Source organism: Apodemus sylvaticus, chromosome X (genome assembly GCF_947179515.1).
Source record: "Apodemus sylvaticus chromosome X, mApoSyl1.1, whole genome shotgun sequence".
In the NCBI taxonomy this organism is placed as follows: domain Eukaryota; kingdom Metazoa; phylum Chordata; class Mammalia; order Rodentia; family Muridae; genus Apodemus; species Apodemus sylvaticus.
Window position 1 is genome coordinate 16,897,376 of NC_067495.1, and position 15,356 is coordinate 16,912,731.

The 15,356-nt window shown below is 40.8% G+C and overlaps 1 protein-coding gene across 1 annotated transcript; it reads right to left on the reverse strand.

Annotated features, from left to right (window-relative positions):
- Positions 1–9,056: 9,056 nt before the first annotated feature.
- On the reverse strand, positions 9,057–14,900 carry LOC127675568 (protein FAM104A-like). The gene is made up of 3 exons (XM_052171631.1): positions 14,887–14,900; positions 14,254–14,353; positions 9,057–9,299 (listed from the first exon to the last, which is right to left on the reverse strand). The coding sequence occupies exons 1-3, from the start codon at positions 14,898–14,900 to the stop codon at positions 9,057–9,059; spliced, it is 357 nt and encodes a 118-aa protein (XP_052027591.1).
- Between the last annotated feature and the right edge of the window lie 456 nt (positions 14,901–15,356).

The following is a 15,356-nucleotide window of genomic DNA, read 5'->3' on the forward strand; positions in this document are numbered from 1 at the left end:
TATCTCTTGTATTCTGTTGTTGATATTTGCATCTACGTCCCCGATTTCTTCCCAAGGCTTTCTATCTCCAAAGTTGTCTCCCTTTGAGTTTTCTTAGTTGTTTCTACTTCTGATTTTAGATCCTGGATGGTTTTGCTTAGCTCCTTCACTTGCTTGTTTGTGCTTTCCTGTAATTCTTTAAGAGATTTTTGTGTTTCCTCTTTCATGACCTCAGCCTGTTCACCAAAGTTCTGTATTTCTTTAAGTTTTTTTTGCATTTCCTCATTATTGGCTTTTGTATTCTCCTGGATTTCTTTCAATTATTTTTGTGTTTCCCTTGCAAGGGCTTCTAACTTTTGATCCATTTTCTCCTGAATTTCTTTAAGTATGTCCTTCATGTGTTCCTGTACCAGCATCATGACCAGTGATTTTAAAGCCAAATCTTGTTTTACTGGTGTGATGGGGTATCCAGGACATGCTGGTAAAGGAGAATTGGGTTCAGATGTTGCCATATTGCCTTGATTTCTGTTAGTGATGTTCCTGCGTTTGCCTTTTGCCATCTAGCTCTCACTGGTGTTAGTTGGTCTTGTCAATGCTGGACTCACCAGTGCAAGCTGCCCCTTCCCAGGTGGCCTCTGGTGCACAGCTTACCTCCTGCACTGCCTGAAGCAGGGTGCTGTTGCCCAGGCTGTTCAGACCCGAAAGAGACACCTGAAGGCTCCTGCCCAGGCCTGCTGGATTCACCGGAGCACACCAACTTCTCCCCGCTGGCCGCCCAGAAGCCCCACTTGCCTTGTTCAGGACCTGGAGATGTGGTGTTGCCGCCCAGGCTGATCTGGATCCAGAAGCAGAGAGGTCTGAGGGCTACCTCCAGAGGCCTCAAGACTGAAGCCTAAGCTCTGTGCCACAGGAACGAGCTGTGGTGTGAGCTCCCAGACTCCCTCTGGGTGCATACCAGGTCTCCCGCACTTCCTGGAGACCGAGTGCTGTGGCCCAGGCTGTTCAGATCCCAAAGCAGGCCCCTGAAGGTTCCTGCTGGGGCCAGCTGGATTCACAAAATCAATGCAAGCAAATCAGTAGCCTTTATATATTCAAGCGATAAGAAGACTGAGAAAGAAATTAGGGAAATGACTTCCTTAACAATATCTATAAACAGCATAAAGCATCTTGGGGTGACTCTAACCAAAGAAGTGAAAGAACTATATGAAAAGAACTTCAGATCTCTGAAGAAGGAAATCGAAGAAGATCTCAGAAAATGGAAAAATCTTCCATGCTCATGGATTTGCAGGATTAATATAGTTAAAATGGACATCTTGCCAAAGGCAATCTACAGATTCAATGCTATCCCCATAAAAATCCCAACCCAGTTCTTCATAGAGCTAGAAAGAGCAATTCTCAAATTCATCTGGAATAACAAAAACCCAGGATAGCTAAAACTAAGAGTGGCCATGCCTTACAGGACACTCCTGGTATACAGGTAGTAACTATGGCCACATATCTGATCCTTCTGACTCACTCCTCACAATACAATATACACTTCCATCTACAAAAAGGAAAAAGTGCCATAGCAGGTGCCCTCATGAAAGTCTTCTCATGGTATACAGTTGCTTTGAGACATAGCCTAACTTTAAGTATTGTCTCCCTCATGGTTTGACTGTGCAGTAAAACAGAGAGATGATCAAGGAGGCTTTCCCAAACAAAACCAGGAGGGATTGGGTTCCAGAAATTTCTCCACTGCACAAATGGAGTGGAAAAAAATCACACTCCATGTGCTATGGTTAGGACAGATATGAACTAGAAGTGCAGAGCCATATGTTAGTCACTAGCTGCAATGCATTTTTTTGCTCCTCCCTGGAAAACCTGTAAAAACCAGGGATTCTGTTAAGGCATTTTGGAAAGCTTTACTGATGCTTATACTGAAGAGCTGGCATTTCCACTCCAGAAGTCTTAAGTTTAAAACTAGTATTAGATAGTTATAACTGCAGGCTTTGAATGGAAGTATAACATAGTAAGATGAGAGCATTGTAAAGGCTTTCTATAGAAGTCCGATCAGGCAATGAGTAAGTATGGCTCACTGTTAGCTTTCTTGAAAAAGATAAAAGCGTTTTATCAACATGTATGATTCCTGCCTCCAGGACATTAACACAGGTAGTTTTTGGATAAAATGTTCCTAGAGTCTGGGTCCCCCAGTCTAGCCCAGTCAATGAAATAGTGTTCTTGAACAACAGAATTTCCTGTTCCTGTAGCATACAGTCTCCCAAGTATAAATACTGGCCTTTATTTCAAAGGTCAGCATTTTTAAGCCTTTGCATGTAAATGAGCTTTCTGGATCAAAGTTATGAAATGTGGCTGCCCAAACCAGGATTCTGGATGCTTCTGTAAATATCTGTATTGCTGATACAGAACAATGGCTTCCCAGTATTCCCCACCCCCATGAATGAGTTGAACAGACTATGGAGAGTGTAAAGAAAGTGTGTAGATTACAATGGTAGAGATGCCAAACCTTTACTCTGCTATTGATCACAGGGGAACTGTGTGATATCCTCATGCTCATATTCCAAGGAAGAAAGAGCAATAAGACCAATAAGAGAAATGCATCAGGAACCTCACATATACTTAAGTTAGACTTCTGCTCATGCTCAATTATCATCAAATGTTGGGTTAATAGCTATTTGTCCATAACAAGATAAGTTCAGGTGTCTGATGGAATGTTTCCGAAGCTGTTTTATTTCTTTCTGGTATTGGTAGTTTGTGGCCTTTGCTGGGTAGTTTAATCATCATCCTGATGGGACATTGAATGGCCTGAGAGGTGAATCTCTTTTTGATATTATTTTGTATTCTTTGAAATTTCATACATAGATAACATATATCTTTATCATATTCACCTGTAATCTCGCACTGAAAGTCTCCACTGGATGCCTCCCAATAATGCCCTTCCAACCTTCATATCCTTTTAATTTTATATGCACATTCCTGTTTAAATCACTCTTGTACACTGAGTCTACTCAAGTAAAAAAGTGCAAAGAATTTTGTGGTCACCCACAGAATCACAGGTAACAGACCAGTGGCCATCTACACTGAGAGAATCAACCCTTCTCCAGCAAACATTAGCTGTGAATGGGGCATCAATAGAGGTGTGACCATAAAAATCAAGATTTCTGATGCATTTCCCTGCCTTTATCATGTTCATGTCTCATGCAGGCAATCACAACATCTGTGAGTTCACATGTGCATTACCAAAAGAACATTTCACAATGTCCTTACCTGTAATCTGGCTCTGAAATCCTTTCTGCCTCTTAGTTGACAGTGCATATGAGCCCTTAGGTAGGGCCAGGGGATGGAGATGTTCCCTGTGTGGCTGAGCACTCAGAGTTGTTTAATGTCAGGACATTGGAAAGCTATGTGTTTCTGCACTGACTACATTTCCTTGTAAATAGAAGCTTCTGTAATCAGTGTGGTGAGCAGTGCAGACATATGGATGTAAACATATTTACAAGGCATGTTAAAAACATGATAAGCTAGCCGAACAAAAATATGTACCACTCATCACCTTGCAGGAACAATGCGTTCACTAGGAGTACATTTTGTCTCTATTTACAGTGCCAGGCATACCCTTACTCATGTGGCACAGTACACAGGGTAGCTGTTGGTTAAACCCCAGGAACATAATTGCCAGTATTACACCAGTGGACTCATCCTCTCTTATTGTACATTATTATACCATACAGGGTCCAACCACGTAAGTCATGAAATTTTCTCTCACAATAGACATCATGAAACTTCTACATATATGAACATTAGCTATCACAGAGAGATTCATGGTGAGTTCAAGACTGATTTCTCCCATGCCCACAATGTGTAGAATCTAAACTAGAGGGTTCAGACCATTGACAATAGCATGTATCCTTATGACCACCTCTGGGTCTGCCCTGACCATAGGGAGCTAAATTGATTCTGGTGCTGACACTTATTTGCTAATTTGTGGCTTAAGGTAAGCACCCTCTTATTCAAGTTCACGTTAGAATCTGAGTTGCTGTCTGAAGATATACAGGTCCATGTGTCTTCTACAGGTGTGGTGTATCTAATTTTATTTTGAAAACTGCTCACAGCTCAAGGTCTGGTCCAATTTCAGCTTCTGGTCTTTAAAAAGCCTAGCTGAGCCCCCTACCTATGCACAGAAGTTCACAGATGAATGTCATTCATCCGTAATTCAACAGCCTGCTTCCTTGTCTGTCCCCTGGCTCAAGAGGTTGTGCAGTGTTTGGTGGGGTCAGAGAAGATGAGTCATTTTGAGTGTGAGGAGCCTCTGGGAGTTTGGAATCAAAAGACTCCAGTGGACTTATTTGGCCTTGTTAGTTTTAGGTAGTAAACAAAAACAAGTAATTCCAGCAGTGCAGTCATAGAAGGAGTCAAATAATTTCATGACACTCTTGCGGTTCATAGAAATAAGTCTTTCTGAGGTATACCAGAAAGGAATTGTGTGGAAAGCCAGAACTGAAGATAGAAAAAAACTTGAATTAACTTGCTCCTCAAGTTAAGACGCATTTACAGTACTAATTCATGAATATATGTGAATTACAATTCTGTTCTTGTCATGGTCTTCTGTGATAATGTTCTGCCTTACCGGTTCCATTTCCACTGCTTTTGTGCCATTAGTCCATGAGGACTGACTCTTCTTCCACATATCGTGAAGTCAGATGGCCTGTGATGTTTCTTCAGGTGCTGTCTTTCTTCTGTCCCTTTATTCTGTACTACTCTCTGCATTCCTTCATGCTACCTAGCCTTTGGTGACTTCTTTCCTACACTTACTGGCTCCCTGTTACTTTTGGCATCTGCCAGCTTGCTTTGGTATAGCATACATATAGAACTCAATCTGTATCACCTGACAACCTAAAGCACAAAAATGTTTAAGTTGCCATGAACTGCCTTCAAATGTGGCCATTACGCCTTTTGTGTATTGCATGTACACACTTGTGTGTCTGTACTGTGCTCTTGTCAACTCCTTCCTCCTCCTCTTCTATGGGAATCACTAGATTGACCCTTGTGTTTCTGCCAACAGAATGAAACCTGCACAACCTGTTCCTGGATAGTTGGCAAAACTGTGTCAGTGGCCTCTCTGTTTCTCATCCTCCTCTACTGTTTGTCCGTACAGCCATCTATGAGGATATCTGTCCATTCAGCTCAGATCGATACCCTGTCAATTTTACACCCTCATTTGTAAAAGAAACTTTACTAAAGGTAAAAGCACACATTACACCTAACACAATAATTGTGGGTGACTTCAACACTGCACTTTCCTCAATGGACTGATGAGGAAAACAGAAACTGAACAGGGACACAGTGAAATTAATTGAAGCTATGGACCAATTAGATTTAATATATATATATATATATATATGTTTTATATATGGTTATAAAATCAACTCAAGCAAATCAGTTGCCTTTCCATACTCAAAGGATAAGCAGGCTGAGAAAGAAGTTAGGGAAATGACACCCTTCACAATAGCCACAAACAATATAAAGTATCTTGGTGTGACTCTAACCAAAGAAGTGAAAGATCTATACGACAAGAACTTCAGGTCTCTGAAGAAGGAAATCGATGAAGACCTCTTAAAATGGAAAAATCTGCCATGCTCGTGCATCGGCAGGATTAATATAGTTAAAATGGCCATCTTCCCAAAAGCAATCTACAGATTCAACACAATCCCCATCAAAATCCCAACTCAGTTCTTCACAGAGTTAGAAAAAGCAATTCTCAAATTCATCTGGAATAACTAAAAACCCAGGAGAGCTAAAACTATTCTCAACAACAAAAGAAATGCTGGGGCAATCAGTATCCGTGGTTTCATGCAATACTACAGAGCAATAGTGTTAAAAACTGCATGGTATGGGCACAGTGACAGACAAGTGCAGAAGAATTCGAATTGATCCAATGTTATCTCCATGTACTAAACTTCACTCCAAGTGGATCAAGAACCTCCATGTAAAACCAGACACACTGAGACTAATAGAAAAGAAACTGGGGAAGACCCTTGAGGACATGCGCACAGGGGAAAAGTTCCTGAACAGATCACCAGTAGCTTATGCTCTAAGATCAAGAATTGACAAATGGGACCTCATAAAATTGCAAAGTTTCTGTAAGGCAAAGGACACTGTCAAAAGGAGAAAATGGCAAGCAACAAATTGGGAAAAGATCTTCATCAACTCTACATTCGATAGAGGGCTAATATCCAATATATACAAAGAACTCAAGAAGTTAGGCCCCAGGGAACCAAATAACCCTATTAAAAATGGGGTACAGATCTAAACAAAGAATTTTCACCCAAAGAAATTCAGATGTCTGAGAGGCACCTTAAGAAGTACTCAACATCATTAGTCATTAGGGAAATGCAAATCAAAACAACCCTGAGATTTCACCTTACACCAGTCAGAATGGCTAAGGTCAAAAACTCAGGAGACAGCAGGTGTTGGCGAGGATGTGGAGAAAGAGGAACACTCCTCCACTGCTGGTGGGGCTGTAAGATGGTACAACCACTTTGGAAATCAGTCTGGTGGTTCCTCAGAAAACTGGACATGACACTTCCGGAGGACCCTGCTCTACCTCTCCTGGGCATATACCCAAAGGGTTCCCCGGCATGCAGTAAAGACACATGCTCCATTATGTTCATAGCAGCAGCAGCCTTATTTATAATAGCCAGAAGCTGGAAAGAACCCAGATGCCCCTCAAAGGAGGAATGGATACAGAAAATGTGGTATATTTACACAATAGGATACTACTCAGCAATTAGAAACAATGAATTCACAAAATTTTTAGGCAAATGGTTTCATCTGGAAAATATCATCCTAAATGAGGTAACCTAATCACAAAAGAATACACATGGAATGCAATCTCTGATAAGTGGATATTAATTAGCCCAGAAGACCTGAATACCCAAATCGCATAACAAATGACTCCCATGAAGAAGTATGGAGAGGGTCCTGATCATGGAAAGGATTGACCTTTCATTGGGGGGAATATAAGGACAGAGAAAAAGGAGGGGGGTGATTGGAGAATAGATGGAGAGAAGAAGGTTTATGGGACATATAGTGAGGGGGGATCCGGTAACGGGGAAATCATTTGGAATGTAAACAAAGAATATAGAAAATAAAAAATAGGTCTTCCTTTATATGTTACTTGGCCTTTTTCTCTTACTGCCTTTAATATTCTTTCTTTGTTTAGTGCATTTGGGGTTTTGATTATTATGTGACGGGAGGCATTTCTGCTCAGGTCCAGTCTGTTTGGAGTTCTGTAGGCTTCTTGTATATTCATAGGCATCTCTCTCTTTAAATTGGGAAAGTTTTCTTCCGTAATTTTGTTGAAGATATTTGCTGGCCCTTTCAATTGTAAATCTTCACTCTCATCTATACCTATAATCCTTAGGTTTGGTCTTCTCATTGTATCCTGGATTTCCTGGATGTTCTGGGATACAAGCTTTTTGCATTTTGCTATACTACTATAGCTAAACTACTATACTATTTTGCTATACTACCCCTGGGCTCATAACCAGAGGATTCCCCAGCAGACAATAAGGACCCATGCTCCACGATGTTCATAGCAGCCTTATTTATAATAGCCAGACACTGGGCAGTGGTGGTGCACACCTGTAATTCCAGCACTCTGGGAGGCAGAGGCAGACAGATTTCTGAGTTTGAGGCCTGCCTCGTCTACAGAATGAGTTCCAGGTCAGCCAGAGCTATGCAGAGAAACGCTGTTTGCAAAAAAACAAAACAAAAAAAAAGTATAAGAGTCAGAAGCTGGAAAAAACACAAATGTCCCTCAATGGAGGAATGGATACAGAAAATGTGGCATATTTACTCAATGGAATACTACATAGCAATTAAAAACAATGAATGCAGGAAATTTTTAGGCAAATGTTTTGAACTGGAAAATATCATCCTAAGTGAGGTAACCCAATCACAAAAGAATACACATGGAATGCAATCCGTGATAAATGGATATTAATTAGCTCAGAAGCTCTGAAAACTCAAGACATAATTAGCATATCAAATGAATCCCAGGAAGAAGGAAGGAGGGGGCCCTGGTCCTGGAATGGCTTGATCTAGCATTGGAAGGAAGTACCAGAACATAGAAATGGGAGAAGGGTGATTGGGGAATGGGTAGAGAGAAGAGGGCCTATGGGACATATGGGGAAGGGGGAACCAAGAAAGGGGAAAGCATTTGGACTGTAAACAACAAATATAAAAAATTAAAAAAAAAAAACTGAGCAAACATAGGTATATTAAATGGAGAAGGCTTCTCCCTTGGAATACAAAGAATGTACTTACTAGAAACAGACTTCAAGTTCACAGCTTACATGGGATGATGTTTACTCCATTAAAGGTAGAGAAGTATGTCTGTAGACATATCCCTTCTGAGGATCGGTCCGCAATCATATCAGAATCAACATTTGACCCACATTTCCCCTCCTTGCCAATGCTCATTACTACTGGATTTGTATTATCCTCTCCATGGATTGTTCTTTAACATTTCAAAGAAAAACACACAAACTTTATCAGGCCATTTAATTTTTTTCTTTATTTTCTATATTTTTTGTTTACATTCCACATGATTTTCCCTTTTCCAGTTCCCCCCTCCCCAAAAGTCCCATAATCCCTCTTCCGTCCACCAATTCCCCAATCAACACCATCCCATTTCTCTGTCCTGGCAATCCCCTAGAATGCTGAATCAAGACTTTCCAGGACCAGGGCCCCCTCTTTCCTTCTTCTTGGGAATGATTTGATATGTGAGTTGTTTCTTGGGTATTCAAAATAAGAAAATTAAATATTAAATGACTTTTAACATGGACTCCCTAAATGAGCAACTTGGACACAAACCTAAATTGGACATATAATCTGTTCAGGCTCAGAAGTCCTTATGCTACTATTCTAATACGAATAACCCTTTGAGATTACAGTGGTGGAGCAACACAACAAAATAGTACAATGCCCATTAATCTCTTACTGAAAATACAGACAAAAGACAGCATTGTTTTGCATTCATGCCATTCAAATTTATAAACCACAACAAAAAAGAATTCTTAGGTGGTCTTTCTTGATTGAGCTCTCTGCCGGCGGCTGTAAAAATGAGCTTCCCTCAAGATGTTATTAATGTGGGAGTAAGGATCTTCTTCTTGGCATACTTCATTGCCCTCCTCTTGTGATAATTCATGGATGTTAGCGTCTTCTTCAGCAGTGACATCATTTAAGCTGTTCCCTGGGACTCCTTCACGGTCAGTATTATTGGTGTTTCTTTGGTTCAGTCCATTTTCGTTGTTTGGTAACTGGAAGAAAACAGAAAGAGAATGGTTCTCATGTACTGTCATCATTTCTTGTGCCCCTTGAAGAATAATGGCATCACATTCAATAAAAGATTTCATCGTCAATAAGATGCAATTGCTTGGGCAATGTATTTCCTCCTGGTTGCAGCGATGTTGGTGAAGCAGGGTTAAATAGAACCCATGTGACAGAACTGGAAAGAGTTCTGTCCATAGGAGTTGTTAGGGAGAGGGTTCAAACATAGGCTCTCATGCTTCAGATTCTTACACATATCCACTGACCATGCTTACACCATGCATTCCAACTACATGTATCAGGGAAGAAAGTTCCCATTCTTCAGGTTCAAGCATCAATCAATTTGGCAGAATGGGTAGAGAGTTGGCCCAATGCAAGTAAGATAGAATGCAATTCCCACTGCCAATGTGTCAAAGAAATGATAAGAAGCAATCCATTTACTTATATGGGCACACATGCTTACCTTCAAATAGCAGGCTCTTTCCCTAAGTATATGTAAGGGCAGACAGATGTGCACCTGCTTATAGCAATTCAAGCTCTTCTCATATCTTAAAATGTTTTTGAAATTTTTCAATTAAAGGTATAAGAAGTGACAGATCAGCATTTTTTTATAACTAACATCCATTGGTCTACTATTTGTGGCTTTAGTATAGTGTGTTTCTGTGTTTCCTCTTAAAATTGTCATTTATTTAAGTTATGTCACATTTTCATATTGGCCATACAATATGAGATCTCAAAAACAGAGTCATATTCTGGAATTCTGTAGTCCAGGGATGTAAGTCAGTGATGGAATGCATTCCTAGCATGCTTGGAACCATGATTTCCTTATCTTTAGGTACAGGAACACATACTCATGTTCATACACACAGCAACATCTTTTTCTAATCTTAGGGCTATCGAAAGAGGAGGATGTGATCACAGTGAACCTTCTCTAAAATACTGAATAATATTGGAAAAGATGATGTCTTTGTACTGTAATATCAAAAAGAAATTGATTAAAATAAAAAGTGCCCTGCATGACACATTGCAGAAAGGGAGGGATACTAACATGAAGAGTGCACCTACTGTGGGAAACAATAGCGCGAGAATGGAGAGGAAGATAACAAGAGGCAGTTAGATCCTGCTAGGATTATGATCAGTGGCACTTGGGAAATTCTTAAGCCATGTATGTGCAAGAGAAGATATGTCAAAGACAATGGAAGCCTTTGCCTGTCATGCTAAAACTCTACTGGAACAGGGTATTTATCTGAGCTGAATGGACAAACATCCTCATAGATGGCTCTAATGGCTAGACAATAGAGGAGGATGAGGAACAGAGAGGCCATGACACAGTTTTGAAAACTATCCAGGAACAGGTTGTGCAGGTTTTATTCTGTTGGCAGAAACACAAGTGTAAATCCAGTGATGCCCATAGAAGTGGAAGAGGAAGGAGTTGAGGAGAGCACAGTACAGACACACAAGGGTGTGCCATACACAAAAGGTGTACTTAGGTACTTGCCACATTTGAAGGCAGCTCTCGGCAACTTAAACATTTCTGTGCTTTTGGTTGTCAGGTGATGCAGATTGAGTTCTATCTGCATGCTATATCAAAGCAAACTTGTAGATGCCAAAAGTAATGCGGAATGAGCAGGTATAGGAAAGAAGCTGCCAAAGGCAAGGTAGCATGAAGGAATGCAACCAGCAGCACAGAATCACAGGACAGAAGAAAGACAGCACCTGAAGAAGCATCACAGGCCATCTGGCTTCACGATATGTGGAAGAAGAGTCAGTCTCAGTGGACTAATGGCACAAATGTAGCAAAAATGGAACCTGTGAGGCAGAACATTATCACAGAAGACCATGACAAGAACAGAATTGTAATTCACATATATTCATAAAATAGAACTCTAAATGCTTCCTAACTTGAGAAGCAAGTTAATTCAAGTTTTTTTCTATCTTTAGTTCTGGATTTCTACCCAATTCCATTCTGGTATACCTCAGAGAGACTTATTTCTATGAACCCCAAGAGTGTCATGAAATTATTTGACTACTTCTATGACTGCACTGCTGGAATTATTCATTGTTTACTACCTAAAACTGACAAGGCCGAGCAAGTCCACTGGGGTCTTTTGACTCCGAACTCCCAGAGGCTCCTCACACCCAAATGACTCCCTCACCTTCCCTGAACCCACCAAACACTGCACAACCTCTTGAGCCAGGGGACAGACAAGGAAGCAGTCTGTTGAATTATTACTACTCTGCAAAGGACAAAGGGATGAATGACATTCATCTGAACTTCTGTACATAGGTAGGGGGCTCAGCTAGGCCTTTTGAAGACCAGAAGCTGAAATTGGACCAGACCTTGAGCTGTGAGCAGTTTTCAAAATAAAATTAGGTACACCACACCTGTGGAAGACACATAGACCTGTACTATCTTCAGACAGATACTCAGATTCTAAAGTGAACTTGAGTAAGAGAGTGCTTACCTTATGCCACAAGTTAGCAAATAAGTGTCAGCACCAGAAGACAGACCCAGAGGTGGTAATAAGGATACATGCTATTGTCAATGGTGTTAACCCACTAGTTCAGATTCTAAAGTTTGTGGGCATGGGGGAAATCAGTCTTGAACTCACCATGAATCTCTCTGATAGCTAATGTTCATTAAAGTAGAAGTTTTATGATGTGTATCATGAGTGAACGTGGGTGGACCCTGTATGGTATACTAATGGGCTGAAAGGCAGGATGAGTCCCCTAGTGTAATACTAGCAATTATGTTCCTGGGGTTTAACCAACTGCTCTCCTGCCTGGAACTGAGGACTGTGCCACATTAGCAATTGTATGCCTGCCACTGTAAACATGTTCAAACCCTACTCTTAGTGAGCCCATTGTTCCTGCATGGTGCTGGGTGGTACGTACTGTTGTTCTGCTAACTGATCATGTTGTTAAACAGCCTTGTAAATATTTATGTTTACATGAAAATGCCTGCAATGCTCACCACACTGGGAAGCTTCTAATTGCAAGGGAAAAGTGCAGAAACTCATAACTCTCCAATGTTCTGAGACTAATCAACTATGAATGCTCAGTCACACAGGGAACATCTCCATCCACCTGCCCCTGCCTCATGTCTCAGGGAACTTTGTTGACTAAGAGGCAGAATAGATTTCAGAGCCAGATTACAAGAAAGGACACTGTAAAATGTCCTTTGGTTATCATATGGCTTATGCACATGTGAAGTCACAGTTGTTATGGTTGCCTGCACGAGACCTGAACATGATAATATCAGGTAAATGTCCCAGAAACCTTGTTTTTTGTGGTCATACCTCTTTTGATGCACCATTCACAGCTATTGATTGCTGGAGAAGAGTTGCTTCTCTTTTTATAGATGGCCACTAGTCAGTTACCTCTGATTCTGTGGATGACCACAACGTTCTTTGCACTTTTGCACTTGAGTAGAATTAGTGTAAATAGTGATTTAAACAGGAATGTGCACATAAAATTTAAAAGACATGAAGGTTGGAAGGGCATTTATTGGGAGGCATCCAGTGGAGACTTTCAGAGAGAGAGACTGCAGGTGAATATGATAAAGACATATGGTATCTATGCATAAAATTTCACAGAATACAAAATAGTATCAAAAAGAGATTCAGCTCTCAGGCCATTCAATGTCCAATCAGGATTCTGATTAAACTATCCAGCAAAGGCCACAAACTACCAATACCAGAAAGAAGTAAAACAGCTTCCCAAAGATTCCATCAGATACCTGAACTTAACCTGTTGACTGACAAACAACTATTAACCCAAAATTTGGCAAAAATCTAGCATGCACAGAAGTTTAGTGTAAGTATACGTGAGGTCCCTAATGCATTACTCTCATTTCTCTTATTGCTGTTTCTTCTGCAGAACTTGAGCACAATGACATAAAATAGTTCCCATGTGGTCATTAGTGGAGTAAAAGTCTGGCATCTGTACTAGTGTACATGCTTGCTTTACACTCTCAATGGTCTATTCTACATGGGGGGGGGTGGATACTGGGAAGCCATTATTCTGTATCAGTAATATAGACATGCACAGAAGCATCCAGGCTCTGGGTTTGGACAGTCACATTTCATTACTTTGACCCAAGAAGCACATCAACATGCAAAGGCATAAAGATGCTGACCTTTGAAATAAAGGCCAGTATTTATACTTGGGTGACTGTATGCAACAGGAACAGGAAATTCTATTGTTGAAGAACACTAATTCACTGACAGGGATATACCTGGAACCAGACCCTAGGTAGATTTTATCCAGACCTACCTGTATTAATGTCCTGGAGGAAGGAATCATACATGCTGATAAATCTTTTTTCACTTTCTCAAGAAAGGTAAAAGTGAACCATACTTACTTATTGCCTGATCACACTTGTCCAGAAAGCCTTTACAATGCTCTCACCTTACTATGTTATACTTTCATTCAAAGCCTGCAGTTATAACTATCGAATACAAGTTTTAAACTTAAAACTTCTGGAGTGGAAAGGCCAGATGTTCAGTGTAAGCATCACTAAAGCTTTCCAAAATGCATTCACACAACCCCTGTTTTTTTTACAGGTTTTCCAGGGAAGAACAAGAAGTGAATTGTAGCTAGCTGCTACCATATGGCTCTGTTTTTCTAGTTCATTTCTGTTCTATCCATATCAGGTACAATGTGATTTTTTTCCTCCCCATTTGTACAGTGGAGAAATTTCTGGAACCCAATCCCTCCTGGCTGTGCTTGGGAAAGCCTTCCTTGATCACCTGTCTTGCTGTACATTCAAACCATGCGGGAGGCAACATTTAAAGTCAGGCTATAGCTCAAAGTTGCTACAGCCTGTGAGAAGACTTTCATGAGGGCACCTGGGACAATTCTCCTGCCATTGTGGGGATGGAAATGTACACTGTATTATAAGCAGTAAGCCAGAAGGAGCAGCTATGTGGCCATAGTTCATACCTGTTTACCACCGGTGTCCTGTAAGGCCTGGTCCCTCTTAGTCCTCTTCGAATGAGGGGGACTGACATTTTCTTCCTCGTCTTCATCTCTTCCTCTTTTCCTGAAAACAGTTTTTAAAGGGAGAGGAACATCCGTGATTCAGTAACGGATCTTGGATCCTTAACTTGCAGCCCTGTCCCAATACCTAATTCTGGGATCTTGTCTAAGAAAGAACCATTCAGTGCTGCTCTGATGGACAATATTCTACAGCTGGTGGCACTAGTCAGTGGAGGAAACATATCAAATAGGAACTCTGTGTGTACCAAAAGCCCACCCAAGTTCCATTTCTCCAAATTGGCATTTCAGTTTCAACTACGGTTTTGTATCAAAAACAAAGAATATTAGGATCAATGTTAAAACTCTACCTGACTAGGTCCATTATCGTGTTCCTGACCCACTCCAGTTTAGCAAAGTCTGTGCCCTGCCCCAGGACAACTCTCAGGATAGGAGTAACTTATAGTGTCTATTTGCTCCTTTTGGCCAGTGGCTAGAAACACTGAACAGATACTTTCTGGGTACTGTCAGGTCATTTCTGTTGCTATAACAACAATTATTGTGTCACGTGACTGCCAGCATCACACCATAGCTGATTACCTGCTTGAAGCCATGTCTAAAAACTGCTTTATTTTTTAATTCAGTATATTCTTTATTTACATTTCACATGATTTCCCCTTTCCTGGATCCCTCCTCCCTGAACGTCCCATAAGCCATCATCCCTCCCCCTGTTCCCCCATACACTTCTTCCCACTTCCCTGTTCTGGTATTCCCCTACACTGCTGCACTGAGCCTTTCCAGAACCAGGGGCCACTCTTTCCTTCTTCTTGGACATCATTTGATATGTGAATTGTGTCTTGGGTATTCTGAGCTTCTAGGCTAATTTCTTATCAGTGAGTGAGTGTTCTTTTGAGACTGGGTTTACTCAGTTAGGATGATGTTCTCCAGCATTTGTCTAAAAATTTCTTGAATTCATTGTTTCTAATGGCTGAATAGTACTCCATTGTGTATATGCATGACATTATTTATATACATTCTTCCGTTGAGGGACATCTGGGTTCTTTCCAGTT

Bases quoted from the DNA above. Each gene is read 5' to 3' on its own strand.
- LOC127675568 (XM_052171631.1), bottom strand. The intron at 9,300-14,253 runs GTATGAACTATG...GTTTTCTTCCAG, and splicing joins AGGACACCGGTGGTAAACAG to TTACCAAACAACGAAAATGG.